At 44.2% G+C, this 27,247-nt stretch overlaps 1 protein-coding gene across 12 annotated transcripts in view; it reads right to left on the bottom strand.

The window, feature by feature from the left end:
• Positions 1–27,247, bottom strand: part of LOC147431143 (pentatricopeptide repeat-containing protein At1g08070, chloroplastic-like) — a 134,273-nt gene that overhangs the window by 15,637 nt on the left and 91,389 nt on the right. The window contains exon 1 of one of the 12 annotated variants that reach the window (XM_086493796.1): positions 18,438–18,510. The exons of 10 other annotated variants lie outside the window; for them this stretch is intronic. In XM_086493796.1, coding sequence (XP_086349922.1) covers positions 18,438–18,444 — 7 coding nt within the window. In that variant the 5' untranslated portion in view covers positions 18,445–18,510. Of the gene's footprint in view, positions 1–18,437; positions 18,511–27,247 lie in introns of those variants that run through there. One more of the 12 variants, XM_086493787.1, reaches the window with a different exon arrangement.

Genomic DNA, 27,247 nt, shown 5'->3' with positions numbered 1-27,247 from the left:
TAGTCGAGTCCACATGTTCTGGTCCACTGTTGTGTCTCTGTTGTTATCCATTGTTTCTGTGTTTCATTCTGTTTGAGAGAGTTTCCATTTGTTTGGGTGAGATTGTCACGCACATTGCACTGAGGGGCACCCACACTATAGAGAGCACGACACATTATCCGCGCTACAGGTGCTCTCATTTTAGCGATCACGGTGGGACCTCAACTGAAATCTCACTCTGTTGAATAGCTGGTTTCTTCGCTTCGCCTGTGCAGCCTGTTGGTCTGGTCAGTTTCACCCTTGACAACTTAATCTAGCTGGTCTAGTCTCTCGCCTTGTTGGTCTGGTCCTCTCTCGCCTTGGTCCACCCAGTCCTCGTCCTGGTCTAGTCCTTCTCGTCCCTGGTCTAGTCCCTCCTCATCCTAGTCCAGGCAAGGTGGTCTAGTCACTCGCCCTGGTCTAGTAGAGTCTAGACCAATGTTCAGCCAAGTGAAGGTTGTCTTGCCCAAGTGAAGGTCTTCTTGCCCAAAGCTTGGTGGGGTTGGCGGTTACTGCATGACACATACAAGGAGGTCTTTGGAGCGTCAAAGTGCACTACTGAGTCCTCTGAAGTACTACCACGGACGGCGTCAACCCTTGGTTCCCAGTAGAAGCATATTAACCCCATCACCTATACCTACTCATACGGCTACCTCCATTCCTTCGACGGGTTCTACATCCTCCAGGTCACCTTCTCCGGTAAGGCTCTCCCCCATTTTGTTACAGCAAGCTAGTGAGCAACAGACTCAGGAGCAAGAGGCCATGGAGAAGCTCACAAGTGTTCTGGCAAAGGTGAACATCAAGTTCCCTACCTTTAAAGGTCTCTCCGCCGAAGATGCAGACGACCATGCTAGGAGGTTTGTCTCTCTTTGCAGAGGTCGTGGCCTCAACAGAGAAGACGCATACCTGGTGCTCTTCCCGTCCACCTTGGATGGTCTTGGAGATAAATGGTACAGTCAGTTTGCTGAAAACCACTTTACTACTTGGACCATGTTAAGACAGCAGTTCTGTGAAGCTTTCCGACGAGGGGATTATCAAGAGAAGATCCTAGATGAGTTGGCCAACCTGTTGCTCCAGCCCAAGGAGACATTTGCAGAGCTCATGACCAGAACAAAGTCCCTGGTCGCCAAGCTGCCTCAGCAACCAGGGGAATTCATGGTGAAGAAGTGGGTAGAGAAGGCTCTGCCAAAGACTTCTCAACAAAAGCTCAGAGAAAGTCTCCGTCCTGAAGCCAGTCTGGAGGACTTTGTTGCTACTGCTACTAGAATAGAGGGAGCAAGAAGGCAGTTCACGGACTCTGCTCAGTTAGATACTGCCCCTGTACTCGTGGACAGTCCATCAGACCCCTTGACTTCTTTAAGAAGGGAACTGGAAGCCCTAAAGTTACAGCGGGCCCTTCACGAAGAGAGATCCTTCTCTCTCAGACAGGAGAAGCCTCCACATCAAGAGGCTTATGATCAACTTAAAAGAGAGTTAGAAGAGCTCAGGGCTCAGCAGGAGACTAAGGCTATGGTATGGTGTAGTTCATGCCGCTCTCCAGGACACCCTCCACAGGACTGTGTCCTCCACAGGACTGTCCCTTCGCTCTTATTACCACTTCTACGAAAAATCGGGTCATGAAGATAAGGATTGCTACTATATAAAGGGATTGCACAAAATACAGCAAAGTCTTGGTCCTACTCTCCAACAGGGGTTAGCACCAGCATCCAACATGGTTTCCCACTACAGCCATCCCAACTACATGCCACCTTTGCTCAATACCCCTGCTATCCAAGGTATGTCAAGTACTTTCCCGACTCAAAGTTTTTATAATGCTAATACCGCCTCAACCCCTCAGAGCTTCTACACTTCAGCCTCCAACTCTATGCAGCAACCACCTCGTCCCCCGTTTCGTCCTTCCAATCGGCCCATACTCTGCTACAGATGCGGAGAATATGGGCATTATCAGAGCAAGTGTCCTTTACCTGAAGGGTCCCCTCCTTGTCGTCATTGCCCTGATTCGAAGGATCACTACAATAAGGATTGTCCCACGCAAAGGGCATCCACGTCTTCAAGCTCGACTCAAAACCAACAAGAATTCACCTTCCCGAAGATAAACTTGATTACTGTGAACACCATGCCTCAACCATCACCTGCTACTCATGTGGTTAAGCCATTGCAAGTGGAGGAGCCTGCTGGTGTCCTTACTCGGGCACAAAGAGCAGCTCTTGGTCTTAGTCTGCCCACAGGTCCACCTCGCCAGTCCCCACTTCCTCAAGCAGGTCTATTTGACCCAAAGGACGAGTCCTTCAAAATTGCTCAGAGCAAACCAACTTCCTTGTTATCTGACATTGATGGAGCCTTCTTGGAAGCAGTGGATGACTTGGAACAGATTAAGGTCCCAAAGGGAACCCAGTTCGAAGGCGCCAAGCCCACAGCAGAAGCCATCTTGAAAAATACTTTTCAGCAGGTGTCACTATATGACATGCTAAAGCTCGACGCAACACTTAGAAGTGACACCCTGTCAGTCATTCAGTCTCTGTACCCGGGGGCTGGGCCTAGTGGCGGGCACCTCCCTGTACAGCCCTCAGAGTCTTATTTGATTTCCTATCCATCTGCTCTCCTCACCGATTATAAAAGTCCTCGTCTCACTGTATCTATTCTTGGGCACCAGCTATCCGGCGTCATCGTTGATGGTGGATCTAGAATCAATTTGATGCCCGAATTCACTATGATGGCCTTAGGTCTAAAGCCTACCCGACCTGCTCCTTTCACTGTTACATTGGCCGATCAGAGAACAGTCTACCCAGTGGGCATAGTCGACAAGGTGCCTCTGAAGGTACAAGATTTCACTTTCAACTTGGATTTTGTGGTGGTTAATCTTCCCCAGGTAGAGGGAGGTTATCCCTTGCTGATTGTTAGGCCATGGTTGCGACATACGAAAGCACTTCACGACTGGGGAAACGACGCCATGTGGATACATACTCCTGGCTCTCCAATGCAACAAATTCGTCTCGAAGGAGGTATGGATCCGGTCGTTCAGCATAGCTCTTTGTCAATAGAGTCCAACCCTGATTTGGAGTAGCCGGTCCCTCCTGATGGGTCCGATGAAGACTTACTGCAGTGGTTAGAAGCTACCTCTTCGATGCCATGCTATGTAGTCTCTCTTCAACCTTTGCCAATAGATTCACCCTCTCCCCCTGATCCTACACCTGAAGCTAAACCTGAAGCTAAAGCTGAAGCCAATAATTCCAGTCAGCCAAGTGAGCCAGAACTTGGAACCAAGTGGACCGGTCTCTGGTGCCCATCTTTCAGAGGGTCCCTTGATGGAAACCGTCGGCCTGGGTGAGCCTATAACCCACCATAGAAGGGGGAAAAAGTCTCCCTTGCAAGAGTTGGCCAACACCCCAGCTCCTTCTTTAGCCTCTACTCCATCTGACACTCCACCCATGTCGAAGCACTTTGAGGTATCTGAGGATTTACCATTTGCAGAGATTCCATCAGGATGGTTGCAGGAAGAGTATGCTGATTTCAACATTGATCAGACGCCAGCTCATAATGTCCAGAAGCTAACAGAGGCGGCACGGTCTTCTCTCCCTGACGCAGCCTCGCCAACTGCACCGCCTGACCCAATCAGAGAGGTCAACCTAGGCGGCCCTGACAACCATCAGCCCATCTTGTTAGCCACTTGGTTATAGGATCACCCTGCTCTACTCGACCTGGTAATCTCTTTCGTGCGCTCTTTCAAGGATGTGTTTGCCTGGTCTTACCACAATTTGGAAGGAATCCCAGCAGAGCTAGGAGTCCACACAATTCCGTTGGTTGAGGGGGCTAAGCCAATCAGAGGACGGGCTTACAAACTGAATCCCAAGTATGCAGAAGCAATCAAAATCGAGTTGGAAAAAATACAAGAAGCAGGTATTATTGTACCAGTAGAGCACTCAGAATGGTTGTCCCCTATGGTTATTGCCCCAAAGAAGCAGTCCAACAAAATTCGAGTTTGCGTCGACTACCGGGCTCTGAATAAGGTCGCAATCCTGGATGGATAGTCCTCGAAGATGTCGCTGGCCATGCACTATATAGTTTTATGGACGGGTTTAGCGGCTACAATCAGTTAGGAATACATCCTGACGACCAAATCAAAACAGCTTTTGTGACTCCCTGGGGTATTTTCATCTACACTAGAATGTCTTTTGGGCTTAAAAATGCACCGCCTTCTTTCAATCGCATAGTATATCTCATCTTTTGTCCTCTGCTTACTGATCACCTTCGTATATTCATGGACGACTTTTCCACCTTCTCGGGTGCTCAATGTTCGACCCCAGTAGAAAATCTAAAGGAGCATCTTGCTCAGCTCTCTGTAGTCTTCCTTCGGTGCAGAGAGGCATATTTGAAGCTCAATCCGAACAAGTGTCATTTTTTGGTCACAGAGGGCACACTGTTGGGCCATGTGGTGTCTGCTCAAGGTTTGGCACCTGACCCAGAGAAGATAGTGGCCATCTTGAAGTTACCTCCTCCCATAAATCCCAAAGGTGTTCAGAGCTTTGTGGGCCACACCGGCTATCATCGCAGGTTTATACATACGTATGTATGCACAGGTGGCTCAACCATTGATCCTGCTCACCAGTGCTACTGTTCCCTTCCAGTGGTCAACACCTGAGGCCGAAGCATTTGCATACCTCAAAAAACGCCTCACTGAAGCGCCTATTCTAGTTGCCCCGGATTGGGCCCTACCTTTTCATGTGCATACAGATGCCAGTCTGCTAGCTGTGGGTGCTGTGCTGACTCAGCCTAGCAAAGAGTTCAACTTGGATCGCCCTGTACATTATGCAAGTCACCTGCTCACCAAAGCAGAGCGCAACTATAGCACCACAGAGAGGGAAGGTTTGGCTATAGTGTATGCTCTACAAAAATTTCGTCACTATTTGCTAGGGGTCCACTTCACAATTATTACTGATCACCATGCCTTGCACTATCTGCTTAATAAGCCACAGGTCGCAGGTCGAGTATAGCGATGGCTCCTCCTATTCCAAGAGTTTGATTTTGAAGTGGTACTCCGTCCTGGTAAGCATCATGTAATGGTTGCCCATCCCTCTCGCATTCACACAGGTGAAGAAGCTACCGGGATTGCGGATGACTTTCCAGATAGCAGTCTTTTTAAAATCGATACAACACCGGAATGGTACGGCGAGGTCCTACATTTTCTATCTACTTGGTTGTATCCAGAGAAGGCATCTCCACTGCAGAAGAGGAGATTACTGTTGAAGTCCAGGCCTTTCACTCTGATTGGGGGCCAGCTCTACAAATCGGGACCAGATGGTGTTCTGAAGCGTTCTGTCTCGCCTCATGAGGTGGAGCATATTCTGGAGGATGCCCACAATGGTCCCACTAGTGGCCATTACCCTGGTCACATCACTGCCCAGAAGATTCTGCAGAGTGGTCTATGGTGGCCCTACATTTTTAAGGATGCAATAGCATATTCTAAGGTTTGCGATGTGTGCCAGCGCTGTGGGCCGAAGCCAAGTAAGCAATCCAACCGTCCTCTGCAGGTCTCGATGGCGTGGCTACCTTTTGAGAGATGGGGCTTGGACTTTGTGGGTCCAATATATCCCCCGGCTCAACCAGGTAATCGCAAATATCTGCTAGTGGCTACAGACTATGCAACAAAGTGGGCGGAGGTACTAGCGACAATAGATTGCACTGGCAATACAGTAGCCAAATTTTTATATGAAAATATTTTATGCAGATTTGGATGTCCCTTAGAGATCACCAGTGATAGGGGCAGTAATTTTGTCAATGACATGGTCTCAACTTTACTGGCCAATTATAAGATTTTTCATCGCAAGTCGTGCTCTTATTACCCTAGAGCCAATGGGCAGGCCAAGAGCACCAACAAGGTTCTGATCGCACTCCTGAGGAAAGCATGTCATCTCCATCCAGCATCGTGGGCTCAGGCTGTGCACGGCACTCTTTGGGCATACCGCACATCTTTCAAAGCAACAACGAATCACACGCCTTTTCAACTCGCTTTCGGTTTGGAAGCCATAGCTCCATTTGAGTTCAACTCTGGATCGATGATAGAATCCAGAATCCATAACAAAAAAGGACATCTAATGATCCAAAGTCCACAAAAAAACGACATCTAATAACCCATAATCCTCGGACGTCAATAGTCAACAAACCTAGGAGCACACTAGCAGCTACAAAGTACAAACTACTGTCTACATGAGAATGAACAATCAAGAAACTCAAACATCATCATCTGACTCTGAAGATGAGAAGGCCATGTCTCCCTCAGTCAAGACATTGCCCTCCTCTTCAAACTCTGACTCAAGAACAGTAGGACCTCCTGAAGCACCTGCCTCTTGCTTAAATGGGTTGTCCTCCTTCGAAGTTTGAATGAGACGCATTGCCTCATTCGCTCGACCACGACTACTACGCACAGGCAGCTTGCCTCGCAGAATGCTCTCCCGTCATGCTCTCTCTGGATCTACAACCTCATGGCAAAGGGGGATGTTGTAAGATCGTGCTCGTAATTGAGTGACCCGCCGATCCACGCTCTCCAACTCTCTATGAAGCTCTCACAGAATCTCCTCCTACTCATCTATGATCCGACATTCTATCTCCTATGTAGTAGGGTCAGGAACCATCTTCACTTGAGTCGGATCTACCTGTACAAGAGTTTAAGTAGCCAAGCATTAACTACAAACTTGAGTCTCCTAATCCTGTAGCTACTAGCAATGATCTTGATTCTTTTAAGACTTACCTGCATGGGTGCCCCCAAGGCATGAAAGTTACACACGAGCTTCATGTTCGCACGACAGTAAACCAACTTTTCCAATTGCGTAGTGCTCAAACGGTTTCGAATCTTCGTGTGTACAAGAGCGTAGGCGCTCCAATTACGCTCACAAGCAGCAGCTGAGGAATCATGTGGACATTTACACGATATATAGGAATCAATGAAAATCATACAAGCGTAGTACGTACTATGTACTATGTAGTGCAAGCAAGAGAATAGTAAATAGCTGTGAGAGAATGTGTAGTGCAAGGTTGCACAAATTTGGAAGTCCAGCTCTTCCATAGTTTTGCCACCAAGGGAGGGAAAGCTTGGTAGCTTCCTGCCTCAAGGACGCACTCCTCAAGAAAGACGGTCCCAGATTGTTCATGTAGGCGCTCATCTCATTGTCGATCTCCAGTTGCTCATCCTCAATAAACATGATGTGGAGGTACTCTGATCACAAGGTGAGCAAATTGCTCTCTGCAAAAAGCTCTGGAGAATTGTAGAGAAGATGGAGTATAGCAGTCATCCCATGAATGGGACGACACATAAACATCCATCAGCTCTCCACAATAGCCAGAATGTCCTCCCGCCTACAATTCACAAGACTCCGAAGTCAATACTTAAAAGTCAAAACAAAATAAAACATCTAAGGATCAAGGGCTCTGTTGACTTATCGTTGACTTATCGCTCTAATGTCAAAGAGGTACATGTTGCTATGTGACGCCTAATCTGCATGAATAGATGATATACAAGGCCAAGAGTGGACCCTTCCATGTCTATCACATGCAAGAGTCTTACCCGCTCTTTTACCAAGGACTATGCATGGCACGTGAAGGCAAAGTAGACTGTGCATAGGCACGAGTCCTCTGATCTGTATTTTCATCTACATCTTGAGAGTAACGAGTCCTTTTCCTACTAGTATCCTTTTCTTGTTGTGTATGCACATCTGTCAAATCTGCAAACAATGCATCTTGCAAGGCATCCTATGTTGCCTCATTAGCTTTCTTACCCTTGGACGAGGGAAGACCCCCTGATAGGAAGTGCTCTAGCTTCAAAGCATCCTTAATCTCCGGTGGAATAAGCTTGCATCCTCCGCAATGCCCAGTAGTACCAACGCCAGTAAGGTGCCTCAACACAAGCGTCACAGTACTTGTCTTCTGCTTTCCACAATACTTGCAAGTCCAAGTGCATGTTCCTAATCCTACTTGCCCTCCTGTATTCACCACCACAATGACATTCATATATGCGTTCCAGATTGGGTTGGGTTTGTGAGGCATGGTGCACCTACACATTGGCAAGCAATGATAGAAAAACGCTCATGTTTTCGCGAGAGAACACTTCTGTGAGAGAGAGAGAGAGAGAGAGAGAGAGAGAGTTGAGACGGGGTCACTTACCGCATGAGTAGTCCCTACGCAAGCCTCTCCAGATGAAAACTATGGTGACGTTCACTATTGCAGAGAATGCCTAAAAAAACTAGGCGCTGGAATATATTTAAGAAGAGCGAAGCCAATGTTGCCGACCCGCTGGGGTTATGTTCAACCAAAACAACTGCATGTACAGTACGTATCCGTATGGTACCATATTGTAAGGACGTAGTGTATCGTACGGATACTACCTTGCTAAGAAGCAAACTGATGACGTGGTGTTATGTCTCTCTCACAGGAGCGGGGATTGAGTCTATGACGCCGTCAAGATGCGTGTCCAGTGTCGGGGCCGACATACTGTGGCCGGTCACTTTATAAAAGGAGGCCAAGGCCTCACTTGTAGTTATCGACCCCCAATGGAAGAGTGTCAGTGGTTAGCCCGTGAGGCTAGGAGTGCGCGAGGTCACCTCGAGGAGGTGAGGCCAGGTTGGTATGGGATGTTCAGTCTTACGGGTGCATGCCTACGTCCTCGGACAGTGGCCCCAGCACGGGGGAGTTGCTGGATGGTGGCTATGGTCGGGTGGTATGTCCGCCGACGCGTGTCTATAGGCAATCCGTGTAGCCCGAAGATCGTCTCCACTTGTCTGTTTCATGGTATCAAAGCCAGCTTGGCTGCAAGAAGGACTATGTGCACACCTATGGATTGGTTTAAGTCAAATAACCTAAATTTTGGCAATTTTTAATGGCTAATTGCTGAATTACTGATTTTCTTTCTCATGATCAGCATGCAGGTGAAATTTGATGTTCCTTTTGCTGATTTTTGGTGAAAATCGGAAGCTTATTGATTAATTTTGCTGATTTCCGATAAAAAACAGAGAACTATTCTTTAATTTGCAAGCATGGATTTTTTAGTAGACAACGTGGGTTGCCCACGTAGGAAAAGGACTGCACGATACCTCTTGCACAATGTTTCTCTCCCTTTTCATGCGTCATTCTGCAAACGACTTGCCTTCGCAGTCTCTATGCTATCAATTTCCTTTCTTAGAGTTAATTTTTTAAGAAGGGTTGCCTTTCTTATACTATACTAGCTTGCGTGACCCGCCTCGCTCTTACTATGACACAAATTAAATTAATCTAATGATACTTGTTTACATGATGTCAAATGCCCATTTATTCCTCTCCATGTTGGGTAAGAGAGAGAGAGAGAGAGAGAGAGAGAGAGGGACATCTACCTCCATTCCATGGAAGGCAACACACAAAATTCTGCTTGAGCTGTAATGAAATACAGACAGTGTAGTGGGGGAAGAAAAATACAACGTCAGGGCTAGCTTTCTTGGGCATTCAAGATTTTAGGGGCTAGACGTGTAGAGATAGTTAGGCAAGCTGCAACTCGATGATTTGCTCATTTACCAACTATGTCCTTCGCAATGGGTCTTGTTTCGCCAAGTGGAAAGCTCGAATCCTTGTCCGCTTAATGTATAGTATAGATACTAAAGGACGTTGAACACCTTAAAAGTAGGGAGCTTTATATGTTTGACACATGGCAGGAGCTTTTCACTTCTAGAGCCTCACTAAACACAGTGCGTGCAACCAGAGAGAGAGAGAGAGTGAGAGAGAGTGTTTCTGTGTTGTCAAAAAGACGTCTTCTGAGGCCCTTTCCCATCAGGACGGGTGTTGCACTCGTTATTATAATACGACCAAGGACCTTTTTTTAAAATAAATGAAACCTGTGTATAACAAAGAGAGAAACTTACAGAGAAACTCATTTTTTAGTTACTTGCTTCTCTTCCAAGCCTCCTCTCTCCCGTCTGCTCGTGCTCACGTGCTTCCACTGTCACCTGGGTCCTGCCCACCTTCGAACGCTCACACCGACGTAGAGAGATTCCTAGAATTCTTCTTCTCAAGAAGGAAAAGTGAGAAAAAGGCCCGTTTTCCCTTGGAAATTCCAGTTTTTTACCGAGGTTCGTCATAGATTCCTCCATCAACATGAAGACATGCTAAGTAACACGCAGATTCTATTTATGCATGCTCTATAAAAAAGGATTACAAGTACTTTCCAGAGCCTCGATCAATGCATATCCGCTCCAATTGTTTATACGAACATTCCTTTGTGCTCTCTCGAAGGAGCCGTGCAAGGATTTAAATACACGTGATAATTGTCAATCAAATTTATCTGTGTTAGAAAGGTCAGCATTTTTGCGAGAGTTTAATGACTGTTTTTCTAATTCATTCCCGTCACAATTGCCACCGGAGAGGTCTGAGGACCATACGATAGATTTGGTTTCAAGGTATAGCCCACCAAACAGACCTCCTGACAGGGTTAGTGCGGCTCAGCAGAAAGAGATTATGGGCCAAGTTGAAGAGCTTTTAGAGAAAGGGTTGATTCAACCTAGTTCTTCACCTTTTCGCTCCCCAGTGCTGCTAGTGCAGAAGAAGGATGGCTCTTGGCGCATATATATTGACTACCGTGTGTTGAATAAGAATACCATCAAGAACAGGTTTCCTATTCCGTTTAGAGAGTGCTGCAATTTTCAGCAGGATAGACCTTAAGAGTGGATACCATCAGATTCGTATAAGGCCAGAGGATGTGCACAAGTCAAATTTGAACGACGTTTGGTCTTTATGAGTTCCTAGTGATGCCATTTGGTCTTACAAATGCTCCTGCTACATTCGATAGGATGATAGACAGGATTTTCCGCTCACACCAAAAGTTTGTTGGCACATTCTTTGATGACATGATAGTCTACTCGAAGAATAAAGAGGAGCATAGGCGTCACTTGACCATTATGTTCGAAGAGTTATGCAGTCACATGTTACTTGTCAATCCTAAGAAAAGTGAATTCTTCTTGGAAGAGATACACTTTCTTGGCCACATAGTGTCAAAGGATAGTGTGCGAATGGATCCCGCAAAGGTTGAAGCTATTAAGACATGGTCAGACTTAAAGAATGTGCACGATGTACGAAGCTTCTTGGGATTGTGCTCATACTATAGAAGGTTATTAGGAATTTTGCAAAGATAGCTTCACCTCTTCACGCTTTATAAAAGAAAGAGGTCACTTTCAGATGGACCCAAAGAGAGATTTCAGCTTTCAGTCTCTTAGAGGAAAAGTTGATTTCAGATCTCGTGATTGCTTTACCAGATCTTAGGAAGTCATTTGTGGTTCAGTGTGACGCGTGTGGCAATAGCATCGGAGTAGTGCTAATGCAAGATAGTCGGGTAGTAGCTTATGAGAGCAGAATCTTACAAGGGCCAGAAAAGACCATGCAAACCTACGAGAAAGAGCTTTTGGCCGTGACTCATGTGCTTCTAGTTGGAAGCACTACCTGTTAGGTGCTGATTTTGTTGTCCAGACAAATCATCAGACCTTGCGGTACTTCTTGACACAGTCAAAGCTATCTGAAAAGCATATGCGATGGGCAAACATTCTCTCTATGTTCCACTTCCAAATTATGCATGTGGAAGGCAAGAAGAATGTCGTGGTTGATGCGTTATCAAGGAAGCCACAAATTTCAGCTGTGTCAATTCCTTATCATTATGAGCTCGATGACACGAAGGAACAATATGCTACTGATGATAATTTGCAAGGATCTTTGAACAGTTGCAAGATGAGAAACGTCATGAGCACTACCTTCTTAGAGACGGTTTTATGATGATGCATGGAAGACTGTGTTACTAGGCCGTTGAGACATAAGGTCATGGTAGAAAGTCATGTCCCATCGTATGCAGGGCATCGTGGAATTGATGCGACAATGAAAGTGGTAGTGACGTTCTTTTATTTGCCTACTTTGAGGAGAGATGTGGATGCCTTTATGCGAGCATGCATGATTTTCCAAAAGGTCAAGTTTGACAGGCAAAAGGCACCAGGGTTATTACAGCCACTGGCAATTCTGGATAAGCCATGGGAAAGCATTGCTATGGATTTTATCTTTGATCTTCCAAGAACGCCGATAGGGAATGATGGTATATGGACCATTATTTGCAAGATCAACAAGCAAGCCCATTTTATTCCTGACAAGATGAAGATAAAATCTGACTAGATGGCACAGTTGTTCATGTACAATGTGTTTAAGTACCATGGTATGCCACAATCGATTGTGTTAAGGCGGTTACGCCGCTAGCGGAAGCTAAATAGCGAGAACTCAACCAACAACAGAATTTGTCAGACGAGGACGGAGCTTGACCCGCAGGCGCATGGAAACAACTAGGTGGGTGTCAAATCACCTACTCGACCTTCTAATGACAATCACTACTAAGGAAATCAAATCTAAGTTCTAAAATACGCAAGTGACTGAAATCCGTACTACGAACGAATGCTATACGAAACAGGATCTAGAATCATCGAATCGATCTCAAACTCAAGGGGAAGTCTATACACTAGGTAAGAACAACACCCTAAAGACTTGAACTGCAAAATCAACCTATAACCACTCCGTGCGGTAAACGCGTATGAAGACAGGCCGAAAAATACAGGTGACCGAAACTTGACCCCGATGGTACTAATGTGTAGCTCTACTCGTTGTGGTTCTATAGATATGCTGCACACTCTATTCCGACACACGAGTTGGAAGAAAACTCACACCGAAGCTCGTAGGAACTTACCACACATAGAAGCCGATAGCGCGCACTCTTGGTATCTGTGCGTAGCTCTCACCGTTGCTAACACAATGGTGGTGTCGCTTCTCCAATGGCGGCCCCGTAGCTCGCGCAGTAAGAAGATAAGACTCTCTCTCACTCTCCCTCTCTCAGACACAGTCATGGCGCTCAAAAACTCCCTTTGATTAATAATTCAATCTCCCTTAGGTTACAAAACTTTGGCTTATATACCTCAGCCTTGGAGGTGAGAACATCTCTAATTATTTACATCAGCAGGTGAAATTACGTCGGGATTACAAGCTGGAAACTCAATTGAGTCCCGTTACTTAATGAATGGCTCAAATCAAAATTAATGTCGGAAAGACATTTATTACAATCAATGGTTACAAAATGATGGGTGTGAGCAAAAATGCGGGTGTGATCCTCTGCTGGCTCAACACTCCCCCCCCTCCGCGTTCATGTCGTCCCTGACATGACTTTTAGGCTTGATCAATAGAGTCCTGTCGTCTTGAGCATCTGCAAATGTGATTCGTAGCGTAGGTTGCCGATGGTCAAGGTTGGGCCGAATATTTTGCTTTCGTGAGTGAAAAAGCCGGTGTAGAAAGCTTCTTCGAATGTTTGCATGTGGAAGCTAGGCAAAAACATAATTCTTTGGTATAAGAGATGTAACACCTTTGGTGATGGCTGCAAAGAAAGATCATACATCATATCTGTCACTGTGTCGGCCGTCGATAGTAGACTCGAGGTCGTGGCTTTATCTGGCGCGGACACTTCAATACATGCTAAGAGAGTCCTGCAGATTTTCTTTAGCATCTGACACGAAAGGTCAGGAGAGCCAGTAAAGAGTTTGATGGTGCCCGTTAGGGTTTTCACCATGTAGGCTTTACCTATTCTCTCTCCTTCCTTTGGTCCTGGCATCCTGGGATAATTAAGCCAATTTGGCTTCTTTTCTGCAATCCTTCCATGCTCTTTCCAGTTTCTGACTCTTGGCACCGGGCAGAAGGTTGCATCCTCCCGAATCTCCTTTGGAGCCTCTACCAAGTAGATGAGGTAGGCTGGGTATTTGTTCAGCCAACCTTTCCTCCATCTAGGTTGAGAATCTACAATCTTCTTTGATTGTTCATCCTTTGTGATGTCGCCTTCATAAAGAGCGACATACTGCTCCTCCTCTATTCTCTTTTTCGTCTTTATCACTTCAAATTTCATCAGAGGGAAAGGCAGGCTGGGTGTCTAAACCTTGAAGTCTAATGGAGATGAGGAGTCTCCTTTCCCATTCCATTTCCGCCTTGGCACTTTCCTCTGTTGACTTTTCTATTTGGTCCTGGAGCCTTTGTTCTTCTCCTTCAGAGATTCCTGAAGTCGAGGCCACTTCTTGAACTGGGGCTGGATCTTCGATTGTGGTTGCCTCTCCAGTTTCTGGTAGCTCTATGGCTGCTCCCCCTGCCTCTTCTTGTGGTGTCTCTGTTTCTCTTCTTTGTTGCTCTTGGAGGTCTTGGAGCTGTTTGCGGAGGGCCTCATTTTCTGTCCTTAGTGTTTGGTTTTCTGATGTGAGCCTCTCCTCTGCAGCCAATGATCCCTCCGCCATGTGCAATCTTTGTACTTGCTCTAACCTCAGCTCTCTTTGCAAACTTCTGACCTGCTCTTCCAGAGCTGGTACGAGGGCTCCCTCTTGTTCTGTTCCTGCTCTGCTAGCTCTAGGGGTGGTCCTGAGTCTCATGATTGTCCTTTCTTGAAGTTCGACTCTTTTCCTTAGCTCAATGAGCTCATCCTTGGCTGCCTCTAGCTCATCTTCTATTCGCTCCTTTGCTTCCTGTGAGCTTGTTACCTCTCTTGAAGCTTCGGCTAGTTGGAGTATCAAGCCGTCCCTCTCGTTTTCTGCGTCGTAGAGTGATGCTTTATGACTTTCAGATTCAGTCATAGCATTCTCTAACTTCTTCTGCAACTCTGCTTCCTTTTGTTTTGCTGTCTCAAGTGCTACTTCCTTTGCTCTGGATCTTTCTTTAATCTTGCTGAGCAGTTCATGCACCATGTGCATGTCTTTTTCATCTTCATCTGTCAACTTGACAGCTCTTTCTGCCACCACCTCCAATGGCTTCGGCTCGTCCATTTTTTCTTCACTCTCCATTGTACCCTTTGTCTTTTCTTTCGTCCCTTTCCGATCATCTTGTTTCCGTAGGGATATCCCATAAACTGCCTCCAGGGCCTCTTCTTCACTGTATCCGATCGCGACCAGATCCTCATAATCATCTTTCTTTTGCTGAACTGGATCTATCCTCTTTTCCTTGGTCCCGGCCTCCGGTTTTTCCATAATTTCTGTTTCCATTTCTATTGTGGTTTCCTCCACAATAATTTCCATCTTCTTCGGGCTTGGTACAACAGTAAAAGGGGGCTGATTGTCCTCAGTCATCTTGGCTTTCCCTTTGTTTGCTTGCCCGTCTTTCTCTTGAGGTTCAGTAGACTCATCTACTTTCTTCTTCCCCTTGTCGTCCTTTTGCAGCTCAGCTTTTAAAAGCTGTACTTCCTCTTCAGTATAAGGCTCGACAGGTTGCTGCTCCAGTATGGCCTCCGACTCCTCATAAGCTCTAATATATTGATCATATTGATCAACATGTGGCCTGGCTGAGCTGGTTCCGACTTTACTGGGGTCTGGCACCCACATTTCTTCGAAGTCCCCCTTTAGAGCTCTTTCCGCTCTAAACTGCTCCACCAGCCTTTCCATTCTTGCGGCTTTTTGACTTTTGTTTTGCTTGGGATCGGCCTTCTTCTTCACTTTCTTCTTGAGCGGCTCGTCCACGGCCTCTTCAGGTTCTGAAACTATTTCTAGTTTTCGGCGTGCTCTTGTGGACGCCCTCTTGGATACTTCTTGCTGTTCTTCCTCCTCATCGGCTTCTCTAAGCCACTCATTCTGGGAGGGAATCTGTGGCCCTTGATCTCTAGCTCCAATAGCTTCATAAGCTATTCTTGTTAGGATTTCTCCTCCTCCTATGTACTTTGGTTTCTGGTTGTGCATGGCGATTACTTGCTCGTGGATGTATTGAGCATAATTCACCTCTTTTGGCACGTTGCTCCTCAGTGCCCATGTGATGGTTGTCGCAATGGCATGGGGTGGTGTAGTATACTTCTGCGGTCTTTTACTACACACATGGAAAAACTGGTTGTATAATCGGCAAAGGGTTGCCGCTCGTTGATCTGCCATATCTGCGTAGGTTGTATTTTGTTTCTTTGATCCATAGACCTCTATGGCCTCCCTTCTTTCTCTGACAGAACTCCCTTTGTTGTGCAGCTTCAGTGCATCTGCAATGAGCTGTGGAGTGATCTGTACTTCAACTGTTTCTCCATCCATGGCTGTCAACGTGGCTTTCCCATCCTTCTGAATGGATGTTGCCAACTCATACACTCTTCTTGTGTCTACACCTGATGGTCTCGAGGTGAAGAACCTGTGTAAGTCAGCCTTTTCCAGGTGTCTGCTTATGTTCTCTGATCTGCTATAATCCACTAATTCTCGTGGGATCATAGGTACATCGACCGATTGCCCTTGAGGATCTCTGAAAGTCCCCTGGTAGATCTTTATTCCCTCCTTTTCTAGTACTGCTTCCTCCACCCAAGTCTTGGTTGGCTTTAGGGTTTCTGTTGGAATATCAAAAGGTTCTGCTTCTGCAAGAGCGTCCTTGATGGTTGGTCTTTTTCTCTTAGTTGCCGATGACTTAGCGGAATCCATGGATCCTGTAACTCCAATTTCAGAAGTTAGCGTCTTTTTAGTACTGAAAGCCGAAATGAAGCTTTTAACTATTCAAATGACTTGAAAATTGAAACATGAGCTATTCAGGGCCTAAGGATGCAATGTAGGTGAAAAAAATATGCAAACTGGGCTCAAAAACATGCTTGAGACATCATACGCGTATGATGTCTTTTGAGTCAGAATGACTTCATATTGGTTGTGCTTAAAGCTGATAGTGTATACATGAGTATCATATGCTTGGATTTGAGTTTGGATCCCATTTGGTCAAGTTTTGGCCAGTTCAGTCCAGTTCAGGCTCTTGGCAAAATTTTGAAAGGGAAATGGATTTTATGATCCAAATTGGATAAAACTTGGTGGATTACTTTCAAATGGCATGTAGAACACTTCTGTTTGGTGGGTGAAGCCCTGAGGTGCCAAAATCACATAGTAAGACATCATACGCGTATGATGTCTTTTAGTGCATTTTTGGACCAATTTTCTCTATAAGCCTGGTTTTGGCTTTAGATAGGCTTATTCAGTGGATTTATCAAGTTTGGATAGAATTGGGACTAAAAATGGCTCTGGAGACATCATACGCGTATGATGTCTTTTTCATCAATTTTTCATGGGATTGGTTCTGTGGACTCTCCATGTGCTAGTGAACTGTTTATACTCAAATCTTGGTTTGGACTTGAATATGTTGGATTTGGGACAAAAATAGGCTTTGTATGAAGGATTTTCTCTTAATTGGGCTAATGGGGTGATCCACTTGACCAAATGGTTCCAAACTTCATATGTAGCATGTATTAGATATATATAATGGATGTATGATGACAAATGAGCATTTTTGGCTCTGTAAGTGCAAATAGACATTATACGCGTATGATGTCTTTTGTGTCAAAATGGTGCTTTTTGATTCCAGATAGCTTGTAGATGTGTTAATCAACAATCCTACAAAGTTTCAATGAGTTTGGAGTTATTTTGACAAAATTAGGACCAAAAATCAATTTTATGGCCTACTTTGCGTCTTTTTGGTTTTCCTTGGGTTTTCTAACTCCAATTCTCATGATACTTGGTTCATAGGATGTGATTAACATGTGGAATGAGGCTATGCACTCAAATAATGAAATGGATGTGAAAATCATGCTGTGAGACATCATACGCGTACGATGTCTTTTCTTGAAATGTTGGTCTTTTTTGTGCAAAGAATGCTTTGTGCTAGTGCCCTAAGCCCTGCTAACTACTTTTCAACTTAAAAAGTCATCAGTTTAGCTAAAAAGCCCCCTTATAGGCATTTCAGTCTCCGAAGTCGTCTTTTTGCCTTGGAGTTGAATTTCTTCAACTTTTCTTCTTGAGAGTTGCATTTCCAGCTCATTGGATATGTTGTGAAGCCACCTATTCGGTTGAACTTGACTTTGGCTCCCCGTTCTCCATCTTTCTCCATTTGGTTGCCCGAAAGCGTCTTTTTCACCATCGGTAAGTGAATCAGCTTTCTTTTGGATTTTGCTTGCAAACATAAGTCATCCATGTATAGTTGAAACTGCTTGTGAAGTTTCCTGTCATTTGGTCGTCAATTTTAGCCGTTATGCCAAAATGACGCTTTGTGTGTCCGCAGCCGAATCGGTTGTTCCGACCTACTTTTGGTGATCGAAACCCGGAGATACTCCATGGTTGCATTGCCCTCGATGTTGTTAAGCTTCTTGAGAAGTTTTGTGTCGTTCCGACAACTTTTTTCTGTTTGCCTCTTGCAGGCCTTGTTGACCTAGGGTTTTTCCAGTCGTTCTTTCTCGAGCTTTGAGTGCTAGAAACTTATCTCCTATACTAGGATAACCCACCTCTAAGTTCTTGCAAGGTTTGGTTAGGCGGTTGTGCCCCTACCTAGCGTTCTTCTCCATTCCCCGTCTGCTCTTGTTTCTTGGTTTTGGTGAGTTTTCGCGACAAAAGTTAACGATAAGCATCAAAAGCTTATGGCAACGAGTCTACCTCTCATGTCTGGTGTCCTCTGAGCTCTCGTAGCAGTCGTAGAAGGCGGTAGAAGGTCGGATGCTCCTGTGTGCTCTCTCCAAGAAGGTAACAGTGGAAATGAGCTTGAAAGTGAAGAGAAAAATACTTAACTTCGGACTTCCCGGATCACTTGCTACCAAATTTGACATGTGCTCCTATCTCGTCGTGAAATGCACTTTAGGATTTGAAATTTCTCAATTTGGACTCCGTTTGACCTGTTTCTGAGAAATCTGTCCACTTTGCCAAAATTCTGTCATTTCGGGCTTTCCGCAACTTTTTCAGAATTGTACCCAATTTTTATCCTGGGTTGCCCTTGTCATGAGGATCATCACCGTCTATTCTTTTCTTTTTTCCGATCTCATTTCACCTGCTTTTTTTATTTTTCTTTTATTTTTATTAAGAAAATCATAAAAAATAAAGAAAAATAGCAAATTGAAGCCAAAAAATTCCCAACATACATGATAAATAGCTGGTAACCCTGTGTATATGAATATACACTTCTTTGTGATTTCTGGACTTGGATTACCACTTTTTTCCACTTTTTAGCTCCAAAAACACTCTTATTTAGTGATATTTACACATATAGAGACCCAAATTCATCATTTGATCTCTTCTTGTTGCAAAACAAGGTATATAAGGGCATAAATATTATCAATATCTGCAATCAAACATAAAAAATTGCAAAATCATGTAAGACACTGCCCTTGTAATATAATTTTTGTTTTTCTTTGTTTTTCCCGCTTGTAGCTGCTTTGTAGCTCCTGTATACCTCCCCCCCTCCTAGTCTGAGTCCCCCGGACGACTATGAAGTGTCTGTGGGTGAAGCATTGTAGTTGTTTTGGTCATAAGTTCCCAATGCAATTGTAGAGCGACGATACAACATTCTTTCCAATAAAGCTGCTCTTTGTTTGATTGAAGGATTGGTGGTCGGGTTTTGGGTTGGTTTTGGCACTTTGGTAGTAGAATCAGTAGATGGATTCTTCATTACCTTGTTGTCTTTTTTCACAATCCAAATCTGCTCCGCTTTGCTTGTGCTTGCCACAAACTCTTTGCGACCCAAACCTGCTTTGTTCTGTGTGTTGATTTCCTCGCCTTGAAATACCTAGGAGTTTCCGTTGATTGTATTGAAGGGAGTTCCTGTTTACAAATCTTTGGGATCCAAATTTGCTTGCTGTAGCTTTGTGCCGTCATGAACTTCTTTGGAATCCAGATCTGTTTCACTGTCCTTGATTGTCGGGGATCACTCTGTTGTCTGGTATTGAAGACTCTGTTTTCCACCTTTTTGTTTTCTGGCACAGCCTTTTTTGGTCTCCATACCAACTTTGACTCCGTTTTTTCCAAGGTTGAGCTGTTATATTATTGCTTGTCTTCCTTATCCACTGTTGAGAATTCCTCGTCGAAGAGTAATCCGGTTGTATAGAAACTTTTGGTTGCCATTGCTTCTTCTTTTTCTCTGTTTGTTGTTTGCCCTTGTCCGTGGCTTCTTCCTTTGGAGTTGGCTCTGCTCCTTTGGTGAACTTAACTGATTGACTTTCACCTTCATATTTGATAAGCACTGATTTAGAACTCCAGTCAATCATTGCATTGTATTGCTTCTGCCATGGTTGTCCTAGCAATAATGGATGTTGTGTAGCTTGGTCTTCAACCACGTAAAACATATGAGGATACACATCTTGGTTAATCTGTATATGTAAAACTGTGCATCCGACAGTTTTGATTGAATTCTCAGAGTAACTCTTTAACTCTTGCTTGGCAGTTTGTAGTTTAGTGTCGTATGTCAATTGTCTATACAAACTGAGTGAAAGTAGGTTAGCTTGAGCTCCTGAATCCAATAGTGCTCTGGATTTGATTTGGTTGGTCCCTACTTTGCATTCAATGATGGGTTATTCTTTGTCATTCCCCATTTCTGTTATACTAACTGCGTTTATTCGTATTGCTCCTTCATTGCGTTGTTTCTGACGCAGTAATCTTCTTTTCTTCATTCTTTCCTTCGCCTCGGCTTGCGCTTCCTCCACAAATATTTTCTTTTTCTGGACACGCAGGTTTTCTTGATGTATTTTGACAAGCATGTCTTGTGTTAGCGGCAACAGATACTTTTTCACTCTGCATCCACTAATCCAATTGGGCATTTCTTCTCCGTCTAATGTAGCAAGCTTGACGGCTCCACTTGGTGATAGATCTTTAATCACCAGAGGTCCCATCCCTCGCTTTTTAAGCTTCTTAGCATGCTGTTTCAGAGTGTAAACTAGGACATAGTCCCCAACTTTAAACTCTTTAGTCCGCACATGCTTATCAAAAAATTCCTTTTGTCGCCTTTTTTGAGCGTAGATAGAAGCTACTGCTTTTAGGCGAAGCTCATCTAGCTTTTCCAGGTCATCTATTCTATCAGAGAGCTCGTGCCTGTCCACTCTAGATCCTTAGCCACCCTTAAGGTTGAAATCAAGAATTCTATTGGTAAGATAGCATTTAGCCCAAAAACCATGTTATATGGGGTCGTTCCTATTGATGTTTTATATGCTACCCTATATGCCCATAATGTTGAATGCAACTTCTGGTCCCAGTCAGTTCTCGACTCAGATACAATCTTCGTAAGGACCGTGCATATGGTTTTGTTTGTTGCTTCAGCTTGTCCGTTTGCTTGTGGATGATACGGGGCTGATTTCCTATGGATTACCATGAATTCATCTAGAAGGATCTCTATCACTTCATTTATGAAATGTGTGCCTCGATCACTCACAATTTCTATTGGCAATCCATATCGTACAAAGACGTATTCATATAGAAATTGTGCCGTGGTCCTGGCATCTGCTTTTTGAGTTGCCTTTGCTTCGACCCACTTTGTTAGATAGTCTGTAGCCACAATGATGTATTGTGCATGAGTCTTATATGCAGGAGGTGAAATGGGTCCGACATAATCAATCCCCCATTTTGCAAAAGCTCTTGCCCCCATCATTGGTCTAAGCGGCATATCATCTCTTTTAAGTGGTACTTTGGTCCGCTGACAGTCATCACACCGTTTAACGTATTCCTCAGCGTCCATATGTAATGTTGGCCACCATATTCCTGCGGCTAAGACAAGTTTTGCTGTCTTATCACCTGAGAAATGGCCTCCACCTACTCCTCCATGAGCTTGCTCTAGGATTATCACATACTCAGACTCTGATGCGCAAATCCTAAGCTGGTTGTCTTTACCTCTCTTATAGAGTTGATCTCCTATTAAAGCGTAATCTCTAGCTTCTGTCTCTACAGATTTCTGACGAGCTTTTGACGTTCCTTCTGGGAAAGTTCTATTTGTGAGATATTCAACAATATACTGACTCCATTCTGGAGCGATCATTATCTGATATAATGTCGAATACTCGGCTGGCGGTTTTGATGAACATACAATACATACAGTGACATATTCATGTACGCTTTCTTTCATTCCTGGCCAATAGACTCCCAATTGTAACAAATTCCTATATGTGTTCCTTCTTGAACAATGAAATGCACATTCCTGAACATGTGCTTCGCGCAGATATATACTATATTCCTCAGGATTGATGCATAGTCGTAAAACATGATCATTTCCCAATTGATACAACCTTCCTGCAATCAATTGAAGATTCTTGGATTGCTGAATAGCAATATGTTTCAGGTTGTATTCTCTTCTATCGAACTCTCCTCCATAGGTTAATAGGTTAACGACATTTTGAGACCACCTCGGTATCATTTCTATGTTGAACAAGTACGCGTCTGGCATGTCGTCATCTACTCCTATAGGGTCTTCTCCATTCGTCAATCGCGAAAGATGATCAGCTCTAAGATGTGTTTTTCCTTTCTTTACTACTACCGTGAAGTCGAATTCCAGTAAGATAATGAACCATCTCACTATTCTCCCGGTATTGCATGGTTTATTCACTAGGTAGAGCAAGGCTTGGTGATCCGTAAAAAACACAAACTTGTTGGCTAGAAGATAATGCCGAAATTTCTTCACAGCATATATCATTCCTAATCCTTCTCGCTCTGTTGTGGTGTAATTCTTCTCTGCATGGTTGAGCTGTCGACTGGCGTAACAGATAGGAAAATCCATGTTTCCTTCTTCTGGCTGAGCCAGAATGCATCCTATTGCATATGCCGAAGCATCTATATGCACATGGAATATCTTCTCCCAATCTGGTGATTTCAAGACTGGAGCAGTAATGAGTGCCTCTTTCAATTTCTTGAACGATTCCTCACACTCCTCTGTCCATTCAAAGTTCACTATTAGCCTGTAAAGTGGTTGGCCTATTATAGCGTACATGTAAATGAATCGTCTATAATATCCACAATGTCCCATAAAGCTCTGTACTTGTTTCGCATTGGTTGGTCTAGGCATATCCACTATAACTTTTATCTTCTCTAAATCCGTGGATATTCCGTTTGTGAGACAATATGTCCCAGAATTCTGCCCTGTCGGACCATAAACACACATTTCTCAGGATTGAGACAAATGCGATATGTCCTACATTTCTCAAATACTTTTCTTAGGTGTTCTAGATGCTCATCTCTCAGTAGAGAATGTACACATAAGTCATCCATGTAGATTTCTAGAAACAGCCTTAAGTATTCTTTGAAAGCATGCGTCATCAGCCTCTGGAAGGTTGCGGGAGCATTGGTTAGACCAAAAGGCATAACCCGATAAGCATAAATTCCCCACTCCGTTGCAAAAGCTGTTTTATGTTGATCTTCTGGTGCTATGGCTAGCTGGTTATATCCTGAAAAACCATCAAGAAAGGAGTATGCTGTTTTCCCTGATACACGCTCTAGAACATGATCAGTTATCGGCAGGGGATAATTGTCCCTGATTGTTGCAGCATTCACTTTCTTTAAGTTGACACACACTCGGAGTTTTCCGTTCTTCTTAGGTACTACCACAATCGGAGATACCCAATCGGTGTGTTCAATCTCGTATATGAATTCAGCTTCCATTAGCTTATCTATCTCTTCCTTGATTCGCTTAGCAAAAGTATCATTATATGTGTATGGTCTCTGTCTGCTAGGCTTTGCGTCTTGTTTCAGTGGGATTGAGTGTTGGCATATCGATGGGTCAACTCCCTTTAAGTCCTTATAAGACCATGCAAACACATCCCTATACTCTCTGAGAAGACTCAAAAGTCTCTCTTCCTCGCCTGGAGACAAATCTGTGGCTATGTACACCGGTCTAGGTGGCTCACCTGGAGCTGCTAAATCAACTTTTTTTGCATCCTCCAGTCCGTCATAAGATTCGTTCTCCTTTCTCTCTCGAATAGGTGGGGTTAATACCACCTTCCTATCCTCAATTGTGAATTTCCTGTAGTGAGAGGGAACATCCATGTTTTCCTTGATTTTGGCGTTTTCGTCCTCTCCACTCTCAATTTCTGTTGTCCAAACTTCTTTCAAAGTTTTCTTGAGCTCTCTGTACTTGTTTCTACGTTCTAACTTGGACTCCGTGTATTCTCTGTTGCGCTTGTTCTTTTCTGATTTTTCTGTTTCAGTTTTCGTTCCATCCTTTTGAACTTGATTTCTTGAGTCTCTTTTGCCTTTTCGTAAGCTCTTTTGATCACTGCCTCTCATTCTTCCAGAAATCTTATCCTTAACACAATCTTCAGCCTTTACTAGCATTAGGAATTGATTTTTTCCTCTTATCCTAGGCATCGGATTGATTCTAACCCCCTTTGTTTTTCTCTTTGCTCTATAGCGTTTCTGGCGTTGTTTAGTTTGGTTCGGAAAATCATAAAATCGGACATCCGTTATAGTTTCTTCGTTTCCGCTTGAATTGTCCGTTGACTCGTTGTCTGCTTCATTTCCCCACTCAGGATGATCGGGAATGTCGTGAAACACCTCTTCTTCGTCTTCCTTTTCCAGTGTATCGTTCTTTTCAGTTTCTTTTCCGAGTACAGTTCTCAACATGAAGTACGGAACCACGTCGTACCCGTCCTTGTCGCAAAATTTCGTTGTGGGACCCTCCGGAATTGCACAAACATCTAGGGTTGCTAGAATGTGTGTCCATTCTAATGGTTCAAACGTGTCCTCTGGAAAGGGTTCTCCTACATAAGTTTCATCTTCGATAGCCCTTTCTAAAACACATTCTTCTCGTTTCAGACTTCCACATTTCGAAGCTCCACACATCCATAACTCCTTGGGTTTACCCAAACAAGCTGGAAATTCGGATCCTGCCAAAGTAGCTGAATCAAACTCCTCTACCGGTGTTCGGTTCACATCTTTGTAGCTATGGTCTTTCAGGTTCACACGTGTAGTGGTTTCCATATTTCTCAAGTATATGTGATCGTAGCCCCAATCTTGGACCATTTTCAACTGTCTCATGAATGGTCTTCCCAATATGATATCATAGTTATTCTCCTTGGCAAAATCGACAACAGCGAAAGTATGTTCGTATTCAATGCCGCAAGAAGTCACTACAACTTTCTCTAATAACCCCATAGGTTTCTCCATGTGTCCATCTGCTAATTGGAGTTTCAACCTAGTCTTCCTTATTGCTGGTTTTCCCCATTTTTTCCAGATTTCTTTTGTAGCAATGGCTACCCCAGCTCCTCTGTCTAGTATTGCCATTGTGTTCACTCCTTGGAATTCAACTGGTAAGGTTGTATTCCCCTCTTCACCTTCGCAATACTCTCCGACCTTGTTTAAGGGTACAGGCTTATAGTTCTTTTGTGGCTTGCTCAGCTCCTCAATGCTCTCGTGCAATCTCGATGTTGGATCTTTTATCCCGAATTTCTCCAAGCATTTTCCTACAGTGGTCCACATATGTGGTCTTAGCCTCAAAAGCTCAGCTAGAGTGATAGTGCATGTCACTGGTGTTGACAAAATCTCTATCACTCCTTGCGAGTTCATGACTTTTTTTGATGAGATTTTTCGTGAGGGAAGTGCTCTTATCTCGGATTTTGCTTCATACTCTCCTAAGTATGAAGGTAAGGTTTTCAGTGAATGAGGTTTGCTCTCCATTTTTCTAACAGAGCCCCCATCTCCCCAGTAAGATTGCAGATCCAAGTCCACTTGAGATCCTGCCTCAAATTCCACTATGGGAGGATTCCTGATGTCCTTTTCCCAATTTGTTTGATTAGCTTGGCAACTTAGCTCGTTTGCAAAGTTTGCCTCTCTCACTTGTTTCCAAAATTCATTGTAATCCTCATCTTTTCCGTATATCCTCTGTATGACTGGATGAAAACTCTCTATCTCCTGATCGGTTGTGTTCAATACTATGCGGTCATCCCTTTGTGTATTTTCAGGCTTTTGTGCACTGGGAGTCTTTTCAGCTACCCGTGAAACGATAGTCTCTTGCTGAATTGGGTTTTCCTTTCCACAATTCATTGTTTCTTTTGGTGGTTCTAATAAGGCTTGTGCAGTCTCGATCATTCTCTGGCACATTTCAAGTCTTGCTTTTCCAATTCCGCGTTTGGGTATGTCATCCACCTCTGTTCTTGTGTTTGGTTGTTCTTTAACCTAGCTTCGTAAGCTCTCATCAGTGCGTCCAATGGTTCGTGTACTTTGTCGACTAGCACTGATCCCCCTGAGCTTAAGCTCGTTGTTTCTTTGATACTCTTTTGTTTCATTCTTTCCGGGCTCATCTCTCGTTTCCCGTTTTGACTCTCAAGTTTTTCTAATCTAGCTTTAGTTTGCTTTAGTTCCTCAGCTAGAATAGCGTCTTCACGTTCTTTTCTCAACTTCATGCGTGCTTTTCTAGCTTTCCATGTGTTTTTCTGACTCCGCGGTCCTTGACTAACCACTTCAGTCGCTAACTTTCCATTCTCAGGTTCTCTAGTGGTTTTCTTAGCTTGAGCTCTAGTAACAACTTGCGTTGGTATCAGAGTTTCATTTTCAGACCCACTGCTGGTAGGAATAGTTTCTAGCATATTCAATGTCGTCTTTTGCACTTTGTTTGGATTCTTTGAACAATCCTCAATGAAGTGAGTAACCCCACACTCAGTGCAATAAGCGTTAATTCTAATGATTTCCGTATGTGGGCAAACATTCATCAGATGGTCACCTCCACACTTGTAACAGGGTCCTAGTACTGGTCTTGGTCCCGCTTGATTCGTCCTTTGTGGATATGATGGTCTTTGTCCTGTTAACCCTCCATGAGCTATGAACATCAAGGTTCTTGCGTCCAAATTGTATCTCTCTTCATCAGAAGCACTTGTAACTTTTGGTGTTCCAACATTCCCCATCATGCCCCATGGTTCTGGTTGTTTTGGTTCTTCTGGTGGGTAATAAACTGTCGGAGACATGTGTGCACCCGATTCTTCGTAATAGGCTTGAACAGGCACTAAGGCTTGTTCTTCCTGATTCTCTAAGGTTGGTGCATATCTAATGCCCACTGGTCTTGCTCCTGGTAAAGGTGGTTGTTGTCCCAATACTGGTTGCGGTCTTTCTATCCCCATAGGTCCAGGTACATTTCCCGTTGGGTATCGAGGTACTGGATGTATCTGAGGTGGTGCTAATTGAGCAGGAGGTGCATACTGGCGCTCCCTTACATACCCTTTGTTGTAATAACACTCCTCTGTTGGATGATTTGTCCATTTTTGTTCAATAGCACACCATTTCAGTGTTTTTGGCAATGGTTTTTGGTATGGTGCCATCCTTTTTAGAGCATCTTCTATCATTTGCTCTACGTTTGGCATGGTTGTTGTTTGAACATTCTTTTTAGTGGTAGTCTCGCTCGCTACGGAGGAGGAGCTACTGGATGCAAAATCTGTATCTGCTGACACCTCTCCGTAAACCGTACAGTTATCCACTAAGTACAATGCCTCTCTCGTTACTTGCTCGAAACT

The sequence above is a fragment of the Adiantum capillus-veneris genome, chromosome 21 (genome assembly GCF_014529385.1).
Source record: "Adiantum capillus-veneris isolate H3 chromosome 21, ASM1452938v2, whole genome shotgun sequence".
Taxonomy (NCBI): Eukaryota; Viridiplantae; Streptophyta; class Polypodiopsida; order Polypodiales; family Pteridaceae; genus Adiantum; species Adiantum capillus-veneris.
This window is presented reverse-complemented; position numbering and strand designations above follow the sequence as displayed.